Raw genomic sequence first — 20,235 nt, 5'->3', positions numbered from 1 at the left:
GGTCAGACCGCCCGAAGTGTAGCGGTCCAACCGTCAACCTGAGTGTGGTTGTCCTCGGATGACTACACTCGTAAGGAGGCCCATGTTATGCTTTGTGTGTCCTGACTGTGTGGATAAGTTCTACACATCAATTATGGAATCTGACTACTTTACCCAAAATAAGGACACATTGGTCCCACTCCTACATTACTTTGAAGACACTTGGATGAGAAAACAAAGGTGTACCATTGGGTGGTGGAACTGTTGCAGGACCTGCTTAGGCAGAGGTGCAAAGACTAATAATGCCATTTAGGGATGGCACAATTCTTTCAATAAATTGATTAGCAGACTGCATCCAATCCTTTACCATTTTTTGGAAATTTTGATGAAGGAACAATGTTTCCTAGAAATGACAATAGAGCAATCATTGACAGTTAGGACCTGATTATGAGTTGGGCAGACAGAATGACCCGTCTGCCGAACTTCTTACGGGAAGGTTGCGGCCGTACTGGCTAACTCCCCACCGGGCCCATTATGACTTTCCAGCAGGGCTGACGGGTGGAAACCAATGTTTCTGCTGGCCAGCCCAGTAGGAAAGTGGTGGCAGCATTGTCGCTGGCTCGTAATTGCTGACTGTCTGCACATCATACAGTGAGCATTGCAAAGGTGCTGGGCAGGCGGACCCCTACACTGCCAATACCAAATGCATGGACAGTGAAGAAGCACCCCTATAGCCCCCTTCTCCTGTTTTTCGCCAGCCCTTACATGGTGGTGAAACCTCCATGAAAATAATGGCAGAGAACGGGGTCATAATCAGCAGGGAGGCGGTGTGTGCAGCACAGCGCTGGCTGATACTAACCTCTGTCACCGCAGCCCATCGGGATCACAATCACGGCAGAGACAGTAGTGCCGTGGTGATCTGACTGGTACGATTGTAATGTGGTGGTCGGATCGCCACTGCTGCATTGGTCCAGGTCACCACTGCGAGTCTGGCGGTCTACTGACTGCCAGATTCTTAAAGCAGGCCTTAGTCAGAACCCACAGGTTTCTTAAAAAAAAAAAAAAAAAAAGGAATGAGATGTCCGAGCGACTTTTGCCATACATTTAAACAATTTCCCTGGATGGTGGCTTCAGACTACCTGGACAATCTTGCATACATACTATTTCTAAAACATAGAAACACTTTTTCGAACTTACTTGCCTGATTTGGCAGCACTATCTAATTAAATTGACATCTAAACTATCTAATTAAATGGGCATTTTTAAAAAATTATTTTTACAAATTAAAGGAATTTTGGGGTTCCTACCTGTAGTTGTCTTCTGTCTTCAAGTCTTGATAACTTTTTAAAACCAATATCTAAAGAAAAGCTGGAATCCTTTTTTAAAAATTTTAATTGTAACCATCCCCTCCAGTCCATTATTTAGAAATATATTTAAACAAAACTGTAAAGAAAAACTCAGTCACAAAGTGCAAAAATCTAAAAAGGAAGGATGTTGTTAAAAACATTCTCCAAAACAAAATTCCCATAAAATATTCCAGTAGTGATCCTTCAATCTGAAAAACCACAATCCCACAAATCTAATTTACAATGCAAATGTCGTTTTTTTAAAATAAATAAAAAAATATATTTTCCAAATCATAATTTGCAAAAAATAATCCTATTTTAATCCATTCACTAAATTATAGTTTCTGCAGCAACCATGTGGTCTTTGTCCTGTGAATTCACCAAACAGTTACACAATGCCAAAAAACATAAAATGTTGCTTTTGTTTCCAGAAGGTTTAAAGAAGTACTAAACAAATTTTATCAACTTTTTTTAAGCCTATTTAAAAAAAATAATTAAAAAAATTATCCCGACATGGGCATACAGCCTCAACCAAAAACATCCAAAACATGTAGTTTTATACTAGCTGACATTTAACTATTGCCACCCTCTCTCCTTATAATAAACTTAGTCACCTATATACTTAACAGTGTAAAGTAAAATGTTCCTACCTGATCGCAGCTTTTCCATACGTCTGATCTTGACCATGATGCTCCACCGACAGTAAAAACAGAGGCACTTCCGTGAACGTCAAGCCTGAATATAAAAATAAAAATGAAAAAGCATTGGAAAATACTTTATAAATTATTTTAAAAAATGGTATACATAGTAAATAAAATATACTTTATTTTTAAAAAATGTTATATATTTTAAATATTTAATAAAATGTTTCCCTATTTTTTTAAATATTTATTAATACATATTTCAAAAATTACACATGGTCTAATTATTTGTCTTTTGCATATTAATTATTTAAAATGTACTCTTAATGTGTGATAATGTTATATGTTTCAAAAACATTTTTGGATATTGTACAGAACATCCTAGTTATGGATTATAAATATCTCCTAATAATTAAAATCGTCTTTGATAATTAACTCTCAGGTATTAAAATTGATACCTGAGTATTAATACACTTCCCAACCCAGTACCTCTATATCCCTTACATCCCATGCTTAAAAGTGTGTGTTGCACTCTTAGCAATATTTTCAATTGATTATTTTATTTAAATTCAACATACATTATATTATTTATAAATTAAAGCTCATCAGGTTTTACAGTTAATACCTGAGTATTAATACACATCTCCACCCATTGCTCCATATCCCTTACAGCCTTTGCCTAAAGGTATGTGTAACACCCATAGAAATATTTGTAAGTAATCATTATATTTAAACTAAACTCTTAGTATATTATTTATACATTAATAATCGTTTAAAATTATAGCTGATTATTTTTACACTTCCCGTCCAATGCCCCTATATCCCTTCCACCCCTTGGCTAAAGGTGTGTGTAACACCCTTACAAATAGTTTTAATTAATATATTTCAATTAAAACATATATCTTTTATACATTAATTAAAATTAATACCAGAGTTTTAATACACTTCCCTACCCAAGACCATTATATTCCCACCATTCCGTGCCTAAAGGTGTGTTATACCCTTAGAAATATTTGTAATTCATTATTATATTCAAATTAAAACATATATTATTTATATATGAATACTCAAGTATTCAACTTAATACCGGAGCATTAATGCACCTCCCGATCCAATACCCTTATATTGTTTTCAGCCCCATCCCTAAAAATGAATATTACAGTCCATTTAAAAAAAAATATATATATTGCTGTAATGAAATGATTATTTTGACTAACATTCTGAAAGTAACATTTTACCAGATACTTAGCTACATACTTACCCACTAGTGCATGGTAAAAGCATGCATGGTAAGGGTATATAGCTCGAATGTGTGGTAATGGCATGCGTGGTAGTGACTTTCGTGGTTAAGACATATGCGTGATAATGACTGAGTTGTTTAGGTATTGTGTGGTTTTGACTGCATTGTAATGGTTCTTTCCCATGCTACACCACACCAAATCTCATTACCAGTCTTAGATAATTAACTCTCCCTTTAACAGATTTCAAACTATATTGGAAACTGCCCTCTGTCATGCTCACTAACATGACTCCCTTTCTGCTCAATTGAACTCCATGGAACAATGCTTCACACTCATCGCCAACATTAAGACTACTCTAGAAAGAAAATCACTTGTTGGTCCTGCTCTACCGACTTTTAGGGGTCACACTTCTAGACCCAGCCACATACAAACCTAGATACCCAAACTAACATATCCACAAAAGCACACTTAGAAAAAGCATCTACTATCTAATTTTATCATACAGCACTTTCAACCCTATTAATCAATCAAGGGAAACCTAAGAGTTATAGGGGGTCATTTTGAATAAGGCAGACGGAAATCTCTGAGCTCCAAACTCCAGAAAAGGTGGCTGCTGCCTATGCGGTGACCCCCCTGCCGGAGTTATTAAGGGTTTCCTGCCAATTTGTCAGATGGAAACCTAAGTTTCCACCCGCTGGTCTAGTGGGAAGCAGGCTATAGCATTGTCTCTGGCTCATAAGTGAAACCGCAGCAATGCTGTAGCCAGCATAGTGCACCAGCACCCTCTCAGTGGTCACTGTCTGCGAAGCAGACAGTGAACATTGTGACAGTGCTGGGCAAGGGGGTCCTGCACTGCCCATGCTAAGTACATGAGCAGTGCATGGGTCCCCTGTGACCCCCTGCACCTGTTCTTACCACCATAAAATGGCTGGCGGAGAACGAGGTTGTAATCCCCAGGATTAGGATCTCCGCCACCACCAGACTTCCGGGATCAAAGATCGGGCTGCCATGGTTGTTATGTGGCAGTCAGACCACCACAGGAAGTGTGGCTTTCATAAGACTGCCACACTCGTAATCAGGCCCATACATTAAAACCCTGCCTCCTAATGCAAAGTTTGTTTTCCCTAACTTCCCTCTCCAGAAAGGAAATCTCCTCTGCCAAATGTGCACTGTCCTATTGCACATCAGCATCCAAATATCACATGGACATTACAGACTTGCTAATCACAAATAAAATTGACAAAAAATTTGTGATGGAAATGTGACAATAATATATCTTTGTACCACCTGGATACGACTTAAGACAACTAGGGCCTCATTTTGAGTTTGGTGGGCGGCAGAGGCCGTCCTCCAAACTCTTTAGGGTGGAAAACCGCCACTCCGGTTTTCTGCCCACTGGCCCTATTACCAGTTTCCCGCTGGCCCAACGAAAAACAGGCCACAACTTTGACGGCGGCTCGTAATCAAGCCGGCAGCAATGTTGCGGTGCATTGGATGTGAAAGCACCCATCGCACATTTCACTGCCCGTAATTAGAGCAGTGAAAAGCAAGATTGGGCTGTCCACGGGGGACCCCGGCATCCATGTCCGCCAGCCTTTGCATGGCAGTGGGACTGACATGCAAAAGCTGGCAGAGAAGGGACTCGTTATCCCCAGCTTGCAGCGCTGCCCTGGTGGATTAGGAGCACCGACACCACCAGGCAGTTGACTGGTGGCAACCTGGCATTGCCAGCAGTCAGACCTTAGCGGCTCCGCCAGGTCACAATGTGGAGGTGGGACTGCTGCTTTGGCAGCAGCCTGGCAGTCCCAGGACCACCAGACTCATAATGAGGGGCCTAGATTGGGGTGGCAAACCAGGGTGGAGGCTATGATGATAGATATAACAGCCATTTAATGCAGAATGTCTGAAATTCAACCATTCAGTTCTGTACTATATCTGACTATTAAGGTAAAAGTTGTAGGAAGAAACCCCGCAATATTCCACAAAACCTACCATCACCCCCCCCCGGGGGTAACCTCATTAGTTGTCAATCAAGTGATTAAACCCCAGCAATCAAAATGATCTTGCAGTTTATTTCATTTCAACTTTGTTTGCATCGGACACAATGGAAAGTCTGTTGTAACGCAGCTCACTTTCTGAATAGCATCGATCTTGAATAGTTGTACTCTTCACCTACCCTTGTGAAAGATATGATCTTGTTGACAAACAAAATCTTACTGAGTGAAAAGCTGACTAATAAGTACTGGCTGGACTACTTAATAATCAATTTTGCCCTTCAATACACTAACATTCAAAACATGTGTGAAACCTATAAACAAAATTTGGTTTGGAGACTTAAGGGAAATTAATATGTCAGTAATGATTATCAAGATGTCATCAAAGCCATGGGCTTTGCAGTTAAGCTTGAAACAATAAAGATGACTGACTACTGTTGTCCAGTTATTACTGATATGCAGAATAACTCCCCCATAAATTAAAAAGCAAAAAAACTTTACATTGTTCTCTAATGAACTACAGAAAGAAGAAAACTTCAAAGGAGAACAGAAAGAATGTGACAAAAACACCTCATAATACTTCACCTGAAACACAATACTTATAAATGATACATATTTAAGGCCAAAACTGTTTTTTTTTATATTCAGAGAGGACTATGTAAAAAAAACTGCCCTATGAAACTCCTATTTAAAATAGTCAAGAAGCGCAAGTCTGTCCTTACTATAAATACCATTGATGTAAAGGATAACTGTGAGAGATGATTCTTCTTCTTTACTGATAAAGTAAGGAAATTAGAACTCCCCTTTATCTCTGAAACTATCTCAAGTACTAAATGATGGCTTAACCTGTAATTCCTTTTTTTTGTTCTATATTTTTATTGAGAAGCACATGTCAATATATGAAAAATGTGTTAAAATAGAGAATTAAACAATATATCAAATTAAGGTCACACAGTAAAATACTATGAAATATTAACTTCTCAGATTTCTAAACACAAAAAACATACTACAGATATCAATACATATAACATCTGAGATGATATTCATAATGCATAAAGCTGTGAATTGAATCTTAGAAGTAGTCCTATAAAAGAAAACCTGTAAAAGAGAATTATGCAATATGTATTAAACCATTTATAATAGGTAGTTAAACGATAGTAGAGATAATATCCTACAAATCTACATATATAGCATTTCAAATTGTGATATTCCTGCTAATTCAATGATGTCGAATAGGTGAACAGTAAGTCCTAATTAAAATAACAGTGTTAACAACTAAAGCGTCAACTATCTTAATAATAGCATAAGTGTAAATAATAATAAAAATAACTTAGTAAGGATAGAAGGAGACAAACAAAATGGATTGGTCTCCTTTGTTGTATTTAATTAGGAGAAAACATTTAAGCATGAATACAAATTGCATATGTATTAGCTAGAAAGGGTTTCCAAATTTAGATGAAAATGCCAACATTATCTTACAATCTGTAAATGAGCTTTTCATATAATGCCATTTTATACATTTCATTAAGCCATTCTTCATATGTAGGATGGTATGGTGTTCTCCAATATCATAATAATATTCAAATGTTTGCTACCTTGAGTGCGATAGCCATCAATTGCATTGTATGGTGTGTTAGATTTGGGAGATCAGTAACACCATGTAATATAACTAATTCTTCCATTAGAGGAATAGGCACATGTATAGCTCTGTGTAGAGAGGCAGTTATGGAAGGCCTGTATTCCTTTAAAACTGGACATCAGAATAGAATGTGTACAATATCATAATCCTCATGGAGTCACCTCCAACAGGTAGAATGGTGTAGTAAGTCTGCCTTTTTTGTGGTGACCAGTACAAGTTCTTAAGAAATGTGAAAAGAGTAAATTTCATTCTTGCCTCTCTGATTACTTCATCTATGTTCTTAATAACATCCACCCATTCCTCATTGGAATAAGCTACATTAAGTAACACTTGCCATTTGACCTGGAGTTGTTCTAGTATTGGTCCTGAGCATAGTTTCTGTACTATGAGATTAATCCAGAAACCACTTCTTTAACTTTCCTCAAAATATTTAAGTATTGTAACATTGGGGAGTCTTCTGGTATCCAGGGAAATGCTGCTAGTGTATTAAGTGGAGCTTGTTTCAATTGTAAGTATTTCCCCTCTTGAGAGCTAGGGAGTTCAAATTATGTTTAAGCTGGCCTTCTCAAGGGAACAAATTATTCATCATTGAAATACCTGTTCTTTTTCATATGTCCCAGGAAATGGTTTCCCTATTCTAAATCCGCATTATGCCATATGGGAGCCTTGTTATTTAGGGCCAGATGTATGAAAACTGGGGCTTGCGAATCGCAAATAGTGATTTTTAAGAAATCACTATTTCCGAGTCGCAATTGGCCATGTAACAAAATTGCGATGCGGAATTAGCGATTTCTTTAAAATCGGTATTTGTGGTTTGCGAGGCCCATTTACCGAATCGCAATTTGCATTCTCGCAATTTGCGATTTTTTTGCAATTCGGTAAAAAATCGCAAATTGCGAGAAAGTTCAAGAATGCACACCTGGAGGAGCCTGATGACATCACCAGCAGGAAATGAGTCATACCAGGCAGTTTCAGGTGCCACACCCAAACCAGCATCCTGAGAGAGAGCAGCCCAGCCACACGGAGCAGCACTCAGCAGGAGCAGAAACACTTGAGCCAGGATGGAGACCCCAGGAACATCACAGGAGAAGCAGGAGAGGAAGCGCAAGCTCAAGTTTAGTGAACAGGAGCTGGAGGTACTGACTGAAGAGGTTGTGAGGAGCCATGACCGCCTGTTTGGGAAATCTTCACTCCAGGCTCCTGAGAGCGAAAAAAGAAGGTTATGGCTGGACATCCAAGGAAAAATCTGCGCCATTGGAGTGGCACAGCGCTCCATAGAGGAGATTAAGAAAAGGTGGTACGACCTGCGCTCCCGGGCAAAGGAGAGGGTGGCAAGGAGACTTGCGGAGGCCTGGAGTGCAAGTGGCGGACCACCAACCGAAGCACCATCCACACCACTGGAGTACCTGGTGGAATTCACACTCCTCCCTGAAGCTGTGACAGGGGTCACAGACATCGACCCCTCCGGTCAACCGAGTACCAGCCAAGGTAAGTGCAATGTTGTTTGTGAACCCAATATGTGTATGCACAAAAGCCCCTTAGGAATTAGCATGTAATGTGAAGTAGTGTGTGAAGTAGTCCAGTCCACATCTTAGAAGCAGCACAACAATGCATTATGGGAGTTGCGGTCCACAAACTAGTACAGACAGTAGCATAACAATGTAATGAAGCATAGTGACACCCAAGGTAACACAACACACACAACACCATGTAGAGCAGTACCTGTACCTTTATTGCAATTTTCTGACAGATAATGTAACATACAGTACTGACATGCTGCATATTGTTGTTGCAGGTCGGCCAGGCCCAGAAGCCACAGACAATCCATGTGTAGGGGAGACGGACACCCAGCAGCCCTCTGACACCAACACCAGTGGGTCCCTCTACATCTCCACTGTGTGCCGCAGGCCCAGGGCACTACCACTGCCAGACTTCAGCGGCGACTCGGATGTGCAGCAGGAAGGGCCAAGCACACTGTCTGCACCAGACAGGCGCAGCCAGATTCTGGAGGGCAGGGGTCAGCCAGCACAATGCAGGAGTGCCACAGTGTCCCAGCAGCAACCTCATGAGGCAGGTGAGGGTCCGTCCTTGTTCGGAGGCCTTGAGGCTGCTATGTTGCAGCAGCAGCGCCTGCAAAACAAGTGCATACTTAGTTTGGACCAGAACCTGCGAGTCCACAACAGACACATGATGGGCCTGCATCGGCAACTGGACACACTGAATAGCAACATCACACAGCTGCGTAAGGGACAGGTGCAGGCTTCTGAGGACACTAGGGACCTTACTAGTGCAGTCCGTGACCTCTGCCAGGAGCTGCGCCATGAAAGGGTGAGCCGGCACAGACAGGAACCATGTTTGGCAGCTACTGCAGGTCCTCCAACAGGATGGTGAACTCCACAGCACTCATCGCCCATTGCGCTGTGGCGGCACAAGTGGAGGCTGCACACACCAGCAGGGACGTTGTCCAGGGCTTTGTGCACATCACTAATGTGATTGAACATGTCATGGGACAGAGATCTGCCACTCCCAGTGAGGTAGCCTTGGGGGACACTGAGGACAGTTCTAGCCTCAGTAGTGTTGCCGTACCTGCAGCAGACACCAGACGGCGCAGTGCCAGGCGCAGCACTGCCACTGAAGGTGACATTCAAGATGCCAGTGAGTTAAGTGGGCACCCGAGTGGTGTGCGTGGGATGAGAAATTGACTCTTGCCGCAATGACACTGCTGTTGCCACTATGACGTAATAGTGCGTGACTCAGTTCATTTGTTAATTTGAGTTTTTTACATCACCTGTACTTTATTTATCACTCATTCATTACCTGACGTAAGGTAATACATTTCTATCACTACAGGTACAGTTGTCAGTGGATTTTTGTCATTCATACTCACGTCTGAAATGGTTGTGTGTGATGTCGGCACGCCTTTGCCGTCCCTCTGCTGCACTGGTCCTGTCTGCTGGCTGTAGAGGTGGTATGGGATCGTCATCCTCATCTGATTCAGTGTCACTGATTTCTATAGGCATATAGGTATGCCCCTGGTTGTAGCTATATTGTGCAAGATTGCACAAGTAGCCACTATTCTACATGTGGTTTCTGGACTGTACCCTTTTGTGGAGGCAACGGAAGCGACTCTTCAGAAGTCCAAATGTGCGCTCGACAACGTTGCGGGTTGCCCTGTGTGCTGCATTGTATCTCCGTTCTGCTGGTGTTGCGGGATTGAGGTAGGGCATCATCATGTAGGTGCGCACTGCGTAGGCACTGTCTCCTGTAAGGGACAATAGGTGTGATGAGTAACTCAGTCATCTGACATAGGTTTGTCATCTATGCGCCAGTGTACGGAGTGACATTACCTAGTAGATATCCTTCACCAAACTCCCCAGCTAGCAGTCTTGTGTGAATGCCGCTGTGGTGAAAGATGTACGAATCATGTGTGCTCCCTGGGTACCTGGCTACGAGATCAGTTATGATATAGGAGGCATTGCATATCACCTGTATATTCATGGAATGTTGGTATTTACGGTTTCGGTTCACAAACTCTGTGACTGATGGTGGACATATTGCCACATGTGTGCCATCTATGCCACCTAGGACGTGGGGGAACTGTGCTATCTGGTAAAACTCTATTTTTGTCTGCTGTATTTCCTGTGGGGTGTGGGGGAATCTGATGTACTGTTGGAGTTTGCTTAGCATGGCTTTGATAAATGCATTGAAAAATCTGGAGAGGGTACTCTGTGACATCCCCCCCCAGCCGCTTCTATGACTCCTTGATAGCTCCCTGAGGCGAGTAGGTGTAGGGAGCATAATACCTGCACATGGGTGGGTATGCTGTGAGTCCTTAGTGTTCTGCGCTGCAGTATGGGTTGTAGCTCAGCTATCAGATCAAGTATCATGGCTGAGTTCAACCTATACCTCTCAAATATTTCCTCCTCTGTCAGGTCAAGTAGTGTAATGCGCACTCTGAAAATTCGCTCCTGTCTCCTCCTCCCTCTCCTCAAACCTGCCAAGATCCTCATCCTCCTCGCCACGACGTAGAGTGCAGCCATTGTGGAAAAGAGTCTGAGGCATTCTGGGCCTCTTTATATAGGTTGCACCTGGTTTCACTTAATGGTATTTTGCATGTGCAAAATGCCATTCTGTGAAAAATCGCTAATTGCGATTTTTTGATGCATCTATTTGCAATTTGGATTTTGCGAATCGCATTTTGCGCCTCGCAATTTCCTACTGGTAATACCGAATCGCAAAATGCGACTCGCAAAACCAGGTCTCACCGCAAAAAATCACAATTTTTGTGATTTCTTATTTTTGGTCTGCGAATGCCTTTTAAGCATCGCAGACCACGTTTTTGCACTCGCAAACGGCCAATTTTTGCGATTCGCACCATTTGCAAGTGCAAAAACTTTTCATACATCTGGCCCTTAGTTCTGACACAGATTGAATAATGAGGTTGCAAGTTTGTAAAGTAGGTGATTTATGAGTATAAAACATTTGGAAACCTGAAGATGCGTGTACAGATTGTCTTTCAATAAGAACCCATAGTAGCCAATTAAGATAAATGTAGGCCTGTATAGTAATGTTCAAAGCTTGGTAAGCTAAGGTCACCATGAGCAATCAATTAAGAGATTTTAAGTATAGGTTTCAGAGATCCCCAAATAAAGGTTTTTATATCTTTGTCAATGTCTTGCAATATTTACATTTTAAGTGTCAAAGGCAACATACCTAAAACATAAGTGAAACAAGGCAGTATAATCATTTTCACTGCCTGGACTCTACTTAAAAGAACACGTTAAGATGGACCATTTTTCATACTCTGACTTCATTTTAGCAATAAGCGGATCTAAGTTATCTTGAATCATACATTCTAAACCTGTATTGATAGAAATACTTAGATAATTCAGCCAGTCCACTTTCTGTAGCCTAATATAGCTGCTTTTGTTGTACCCCAGGATAACAGGAGAGCTTCACTCTTATTACAATTGACTTTGTTTCCAGAAATGTTTGGGAAGAGAGAAATAGTAGTCATGAGTGCCAAGAGAGAAGTAGATACTTAATTACTGTGACTAATATTTCATCCACATATGGAAGTAGTTTTGAGATGCCTGCTGGTGTGGGAATTTGTGAACACTGTCTTATTGCTGCAGCCAGTGATTCAAGTGCAAGAACACATACGAGAGGTTATAAAGGACAACCGTGGTGGGTTGCTCTTTGCACTAAAAAGGATTTTGAAAGTAAACCACCACAATTCACTTGTGCAGATGGTGTCTCGTATAACCATTTAACCGTATAGATATATTCATTATCTTATCCCAACCTATGTAATGTACGGGATATATAGCTCCATTCTTAGCCTGTAATTGTAAGTAAGTTTGGTCTTCTTTTCTGGAAATATCACAAGCAGAACTACCATCATTTCAGATCTAAAGCTATATTTATATTTCACTGACTCCATCCCTGCCAACTTGGTGAAAAAGATGCTTCTCCCATACCTAAGAATTGTACTTAACTTCTATTCTACCAAATGTTCTGGAGAGCTGTGTCATAAAGCAATCAAATCATTTCTTCAATGAAAACAAGTCCCTTGATGATTTGCAATCACGATTCAGACACGTTTGTAGCACAGAGACTGCCATGCTACAATCAACTGACAACATGCTGTGCATCCTTGAAAAGGCAAATCCTGTCTACTCATTCCTCTTGACCTGTTAGTAGAATTTGGCACTAGTCCCCAAGTTGTTGAATTGAATGTGTCTCAGAATATCCCACAATGGAGATTCCAGTCCCAAATTTCAATGTCTTGGGAAAGCTGTATTCAATTAATGTGTCTAATTATTTAACCCCTACGGTGCCTTGGACGAGGTGATCTCGTCCAAAGCACCGGTTCCCGGGTGCCTTGGACGAGATCACCTCATCCTGCACCCGGGAACCAGGGGGAGCGCTAGCGCTCCCCCCATGTGCCCCCCACCCACACACCCCGGTCGTGGATGGAAGGGGAATCCCTTCCACCCCAACGTGATGTGTCCACATTGTGTTTTGGGCCATTTCCTTTCGTGGGCGCTAGGCCTACCCACACAAGTGAGGTATCATTTTTATCGGGAGACTTGGGGGAACCCTGGGTGGAAGGTAATTTGTGGCTCATCTCAGATTCCAAAACTTTCTGTCACCGAAATGTGAGGAAAACAGGTTTTTTTTAGCCACATTTTGAGGTTTGCAAAGGATTCTGGGTAACAGAACCTGGTCAGAGCCCCACAAGTCACCCCATCCTGGATTGCCCTAGGTTTCTAGTTTTAAAAAATGCACAGGTTTCATAGGTTTACCTATGTAGCGGCTGAGCTAGGGTCCAAAATCTACAGGTAGGCACTTTGCAAAAAACACCTCTGTTTTCTGTCAAAAAATTCGATGTGTCCACATTGTGTTTTGGGGCATTTCCTGTTGCGGGCGCTAGGCCTACCCACACAAGTGCGGTGTCATTTTTATCGGGAAACTTGGAGGAACGCTGGGTGGAAGGTAATTTGTGACTCCTCTCAGATTCCAGAACTTTCTGTCACCGAAATGTGAGGAAAACGTGTTTTTTTAGCCAAATTTTGAGGTTTGCAAAGGACTCTGGGTAACAGAACCTGGTCAGAGCCCCACAAGTCGCCCCATCTTGGATTCCCGTAGGTCTCTAGTTTTAAAAAATGCACAGGTTTGGTAGGTTTCCCTTGGTGCCGGCTGAGCTAGAGGCCAAAGTCTACAGGTAGGCACTTTGTAAAAAAACACCTGTGTTTTCTGTAAAAAAATGGGATGTGTCCACGTTGTGTTTTGGGGCATTTCCTGTTGCGGGCGCTAGGCCTACCTACACAAGTGAGGTATAATTTTTATCAGGAGACTTGGGGGAACATAGAATAGCAAAACAAGTGTTATTGCCCCTTGTCTTTCTCTACATTTTTTCCTTCCAAATATAAGAGTGTGTGTAAAAAAGACGTCTCTTTGAGAAATGCCCTGTAATTCACATGCTAGTATGGGCTCCCTGGAATTCAGAGATGTGCAAATAACCACTGCTCCTCAACACCTTATCTTGTTCCCATTTTGGAAATACAAAGGTTTTCTTGATAGCTATTTCTCACTCTTTATATTTCAGCAAATTAATTGCTGTATACCCGGTATGGAATGAAGCTCATTTATTGGCTCTGGGTACCTAGGGTTCTTGATGAACCTACAAGCCTTATATATCCCCGCAACCAGAAGAGTCCAGCAGACGTAATGGTATATTGCTTTCAAAAATCTGACATTGCAGGAAAAAGTTACAGAGTAAAACGTAGAGACAAATTGCTGTTTTTTTCACCTCAATTTCATTTTTTTTTTTTGTGTTGTCATTTTCTGTAGGAAACCCTTGTAGGATCTACACAAATTACCCCTTGCTGAATTCAGAATTTTGTCTACTTTTCAGAAATGTTTAGGTTTCTGGGATCCAGCATTCGTTTCATGCCCATTTCTGTCACTGACCGGAAGGAGGCTGAAAGCACAAAAAATCGTAAAAATGGGGTATGTCCCAGTAAAATGCCAAGAATGTGTTGAAAAATTGGGTTTTCTGATTCAAGTCTGCCTGTTTCTGGAAGCTGGGAAGCTGGTGATGTTAGCACCGCAAACCCTTTGTTGATACCATTTTCAGGGGAAAAACCACAAGCCTTCTTCTGCAGCCCCTTTTTCCAATTTTTTAGAAAAAAAACGAAATTTTCACTTTATTTTGGCTAATTTCTTGGCCTCCTTCAGAGGAACCCAAAAAGTCTGGGTACCTGTAGAATCCCTAGGATGTTGGAAAAAAAGGACGCAAATTTGGCTTATGTGGACAAAAAGTTATGAGGTCTCATATAAGGGACCCAGACATGAACACTCGAGTTTTGATACTTCATCGATACACACGTGTACTCGCGCTTCACGTTTTGACTCATTGGAAGGCGGATTTATATATAACTGATATCAGGTAAGCTACATGCTTAAGGTATAAGTTTATTCAAGATTTCAGGATAGGAGATAGTAGCAATGCTTTTTTTTAAAAAGGGACTTAGGAGAGAGATATGGTTACGATATACTTATATACTTGGCCTATTTTATTTATATTGGAGGAATTTATTTAATAGGGCATGTTAATTTTGATAAGAACTCTGATTAGATAAAGATGGGATTTTAGGGTTCACTATGGTTCTGATTTGTTTCTTGATGTTGGTTTGGTTGGACGTGTTTGATAGTTATATTTAAAAAAATTTACATAGCAGATAAGTTGCTTAATGAAATTATTCTGGGATTCGCTTGTAAGGAATACTTATGATATAGGACGCATCTACATATATGTTTAGGTAAGAGCATGGCTCATTTGCATGTGTTTTTTAGTAGCAAGGGACATCACTAGGGTACGGGGTCAGCGCATATTCAGTCAATAAGAGTGATTTAGGTAAGTTTAATTTTTTTTAGGCTTATTCACTAATTCTTATATCCTAACACCATGTTCACCTTTCACTCAAGAATGGGAGACATAGTATCTAATAATAATATATGATGTTTGATACCTAAGGGTATGATATTCTCACATTTTGGGAATTAAGGTTCACTGAGAACTAACATATGTCTTCATCCCACCATTGTGTTCACATTTTATTCCACAACTTTTCCATTCATTTTTATATTCCTTTCATATATTTTCTTCACCCCTTTTTTACATTTTCTCATATATTTTTTCATGTCCATACACTGGTGGAGGTCTCTCCTTTTTAATTAGGAAATATGGATACACATATAATAATAGGTACCTATATAATTTACAGCCCTGATGAAGTCATTGGGAAACTCCCGGACGAAACACGTGTTGGCTATCAATTTGGATGCAGCTGCTAAAATTTAAATAATAAGCTATATCATCCATTGAAGAATATGATTGAACCTTGATTTGAGAAAATCTGGACTGGCTATCAATTTGGATGCGGCTGCTAAAGTTTAAATAATAAGCTATATCATCTTTTGAAGAATATGATTGAACTTTGATTAGAGAAATCTGGACTTGGACTTTGGATCATAGCAAACTTGGAACAACAGATCAATTAATTCTACTACTTGGATTTGGACAGTGATACTGTAATTGGGGATTATGTTGGAAATAATCCTATTAATTTTCAGAAATATATCACAAAACATTGCCTATGTATACTGACTCATGAGTACTATTATTTTTCATGTTATAATGAGTGCCTCTTGTACTTTATATTTACTTTTCAGAAGTGTTTAGGTTTCTGGGATCCAGCATTTGTTTCATGCCCATTTCTGTCACTGACCGGAAGGAGGCTGAAAGCACAAAAAAATCGTAAAAATGGGGTATGTCCCAGTAAAATGCCAAAAATTTGTTGAAAAATTGGGTTTTCTGATTAAAGTCTGCCTGTTTCCGAAAGCTGGGAAGCTGGTGATTTTAGCACCGCAAACCCTTTGTTGATGCCATTTTCAAGGGAAAAACCACAAGCCTTCTTCTGCAGCCCCTTTTTCCAATTTTTTAGAAAAAAACTAAATTTTCATTTTATTTTGGCTAATTTCTTGGCCTCCTTCAGGGGAACCCACAAAGTCTGGGTACCTCTAGAATCCCTAGGATGTTGGAAAAAAAGGACGCAAATTTGGCTTGGCTATCTTATGTGGACAAAACGTTATGAGGGCCTAAGCGCGAACTGCCCCAAATAGCCAAGAAAAGGCCTGGTACAGGAGGGGGACAAGGCCTGGCAGCGAAGGGGTTAAAGCAAAAGATGTACACAGTCACAGCGAGTGATGCTATCCCTGCCTCAAACTTGTACAAAAACTCACCATCCATGATAGATTTAACCGAAGGGGAGTCGATTGGAAAGAAAAATGAAAATTGCTGTATGTTTGAATGCATGGATAGTAATATTATTTCAAGTCCCTACAACTTTGGAAGGAAATTTGGTACATATATATAAATGTAGATACATATATACTCTTGGGAATTAAGTTGTGATTACCAGTATTTTGATCGGTTTTATGTTTTATAAGGAATTGTCATCTAATTGTTTTAGAACGGGGCAAAAAACTTAGAAAAGTTTTAGTTTTATTAACATGTGCTTGAAATGCAAGCTCCTGATGAAAGAATGGACAAGAGGGACAGGGCTAACTGCTGTAATGCAATTAGGAAATTGAAGCAGTAATTTTGAAATAATGTATCATATGTATAAATACAGCACAAACTGACTTCCCAAAATTAGAACCATCTAACCATGCCCATGCTTTTCCTTGCCTCTTTGCCCCTCTCCTTCTTTCTTACTTTAGCATTCCATGATTGCTGCACACTCTGAATATTTTATATTTTGAAAGTTTTGCATTTCAAAATGTTTAATAAATGACTGACTTGAGTGTCGAGCTTTGGAATCGACGGATCATTCCTCATGCCCTGTGCCTTACATTTTGCAGTCTGTGTATGGGAACAATGGCTCATCGTACAGTAAATACCAAAGAGTAATTAATTTGATGCCAGAATCACGGCAAATATAGTCACTGTTCTCGTTCCTCTTTACTAATGTTATCCTTTGATTCAAAATATTAATCAGTAGGCCTAGGTTATATTTTTAACATGATGAACATGCCAAGGAACTGGCAATATGTTGATAGTTTATCAATATAGTATTTGTTTAATCAGTCTTAATGTATACATTTTATTGGGGGTATATAGGTGGAGAAAGACATGTACTATATTTCATTTGTCCACCATCCTGTTCAACATGAAAATAAAACACCAGATCCACTTTTTGGTGACATTTTTTATTCTGGGGTTTTCACTTAATTAAATAATATTGCCCTCTGTTATATTTCTAATTCATTATGACACTCTGGGCCTCATTACGAGTGTGGTGGTCTTACGACTGCCATACACCACCACCAGCTCCACCAGAATCTTGGATCACCAGTAGTCTGGCAGTTGCAGAGATCCTAATCCATGAAGGCAGAACTGCATGCATCTCTGCTCTGCGGATTACAACCTCGTTCTCTGCCGGCTGTAACACAGCCATGAAAAGGCTGGTGCAGAACAGGTGCATGTGGCCACAGGGGTCCCCTGTACTGCTCTTGCACTTGGCCTGGGCAGCGCAGTCCCCCCTGTGCAGCACTGTCATACTGTTCACTGTCTGCTTTGCACCCTGCTGGCTACAGCATTGCCGCCGACTCTATTATGAGCCGGAGACAATGCTGTAGCCTGTTTCCCGCTATGCCATTGGGTGGAAACGTAGGTTTCCACCGACCAACCTCACAGGAAACTCTTAATGACTCTGGCGGGTGGTCGCTGCGTAGCCAGCGGCCACCCTGTCAGAAGTTTGGCAGAACTCAAAATGAGGCCCAATGTGTTTGTGAGAGGTGTAGGGGCACAAGTCAATAGCACAGAAACATGCATTGTGAGACTATGAAGTCAAAGTCTAAACCAGAGTGGGTGTCTGACCAGATCATTTTTCCTAATCATAGTAACAGAAAAGCCACGGTGTACCTCTGTACAAATTGGAAAGTAACATCAGATTCCAACTACTGGGCCACACTCGACTCTGTGCTGAAGTGTCACTGGAGGTCACTGTACTGCTCCAGGTTAAAAGCGCAACAAGACTGCGGTTGATCACTTAAGTGACTTGCAAAGCACTGAGAAGTTTCTCCATGGAAATCGATTCACCAAATGCCAATAGTATCAGAATTGATCACACATACACTTTGACAGTAATGACATTACAAGAAGTGACATCATATGACTCTTGACCCAGATTTGTTTTCCATGAAGGCATGTCACATGACTCTGACTTCACACACACCCTTGCACTCAATATTATTCATTCTTACTCACTCACTTGCATTCACTGAATCTCACAGATGCCTACTGATACTCGGGCTCAGGTTTCCTAACACTTTGGACAGTGTTTGCAAGACTTTTATTACATAAACCGGCACAAAGTGTTTGGTTGGGATTTAGCCAACTTAAATCCTGATTTGCATTGGATAGTATCTCAAATGAATGCAAGAAATGTAAAATTTAGCTATGTACGCTGTGCATTATTTTGTGTCAAAGGAGCATTTCACGGGTGCTGCATGGGTGTTCCCATGGAACCAACCATGAGTTTTGAGTCAAATTACTACCTGCAAACATTGGTAAATAGGAATGTGTGCCAAAATCGTACAACTCTTCGGGGCATTCAGAATGAGGACAAATGTTTTAATTTCTCCTCATTTTTCCAACTTTGCTGTTCAAAGCGTATGCTTCAGAGAAGGCAAGCACTATTATATTATGAGTGTGTGCATTGGCTTGTGGCTTTCATAAGTGCACCAGCACCGAAGAAGAGGAGACATCCACCATGTCTTAAAAGATATAGTGCATTTTCTCTCTCTCCCTTTGATGCAGGACAGTGCAGAAACATTGGTGGAGTGTTGCCTTGCATCAAAGATAGTAAATCTGGGCCTCAATCTTAAACAATCGTACTTACTACCTGTCGCTGACTCTCATGTTTGCTCACACACATATTCTAACACGTAGAGACACATTCTCACACATATTCTCATATAAACACACTCACAAGCATGCTCAAAACATACATGTAATACAATTGTTACTTACCATAGCTGACCACAAAGCTCTTATATAATGGAAACGGGCAGAGAATAAGGAATGTGGAGTTGCCTCTGTGTTCTTGGAACAGATTCGACTACCTCTGAAGTTAGGGGTGACAAAGATAGTGCCAGGGTTCGCAATGGGCAAGCCAGAGGCTGCAGCTGCAACCCCTGGCAATTCCTAAATGAAGTCCTCGCGTGTCTCTGATAAACTCTGAGTTACCTTGATTTACTTCCACCATATTCGTGAGGACCACTGTCGCCTCTGGTGGCAGGGAACGTTACGTTGCTCATTGTTTGTGCAATCAAACCTGTACGTATGTGGTGTGAATTTTATAAGTAAGATAGGCGTCTTTCAGTTGAAAGAAAAATTTGAGTTTGTTTATTCAGTGCATGCCGTCACATAAATGAGAAATGCTTTGCGCTAAACAGGCATATTATTTTAAATGCCACTGTCATCTGAATACTAAACTAACTCATGAAATGTAATTTGTAAAAAAAAAAAAAAAAAAAAAAAAAAAAAAAAAAAAAAAAAAAAAAAATGTATATCTCGAAGTTGCAATTTAATGTGGAATTTGCAACATTTGCCTTCTAGGACGCTCTGTATGAACTCTGAAACTCTGATCTTCAACATGAATCGTGCTTTTAGCAGAAAGAAAGGTAAGCAGGTCTGGCGTGCGCCGATTCCACAATCAATTCTTTATGTCATTATGGAGATCAAATGTTTGTGTAAAGTTCTGGTCTCTTGAGGCACACTATACCAATTAGTGACGCTCTGTTGCTAAACTTAGTAGTGGT

At 40.7% G+C, this 20,235-nt stretch overlaps 1 protein-coding gene across 7 annotated transcripts in view; it reads left to right on the top strand.

The window, feature by feature from the left end:
• GULP1 (GULP PTB domain containing engulfment adaptor 1) overlaps window positions 1-20,235 on the top strand; it is a 1,895,686-nt gene that overhangs the window by 1,216,239 nt on the left and 659,212 nt on the right. For all 7 annotated transcript variants that reach the window (XM_069225937.1, XM_069225932.1, XM_069225939.1 and 4 more), the window contains one exon: window positions 20,033-20,097. In XM_069225937.1, coding sequence (XP_069082038.1) covers window positions 20,043-20,097 — 55 coding nt within the window. In that variant the 5' untranslated portion in view covers window positions 20,033-20,042. The remainder of the gene's footprint in view (window positions 1-20,032; window positions 20,098-20,235) is intronic.

This window comes from Pleurodeles waltl, chromosome 3_1, assembly GCF_031143425.1.
Source record: "Pleurodeles waltl isolate 20211129_DDA chromosome 3_1, aPleWal1.hap1.20221129, whole genome shotgun sequence".
Lineage (NCBI taxonomy): Eukaryota > Metazoa > Chordata > Amphibia > Caudata > Salamandridae > Pleurodeles > Pleurodeles waltl.
Note: the sequence above shows the minus strand (reverse complement) of the source record. Positions and strands in the feature narration are given on the sequence as shown.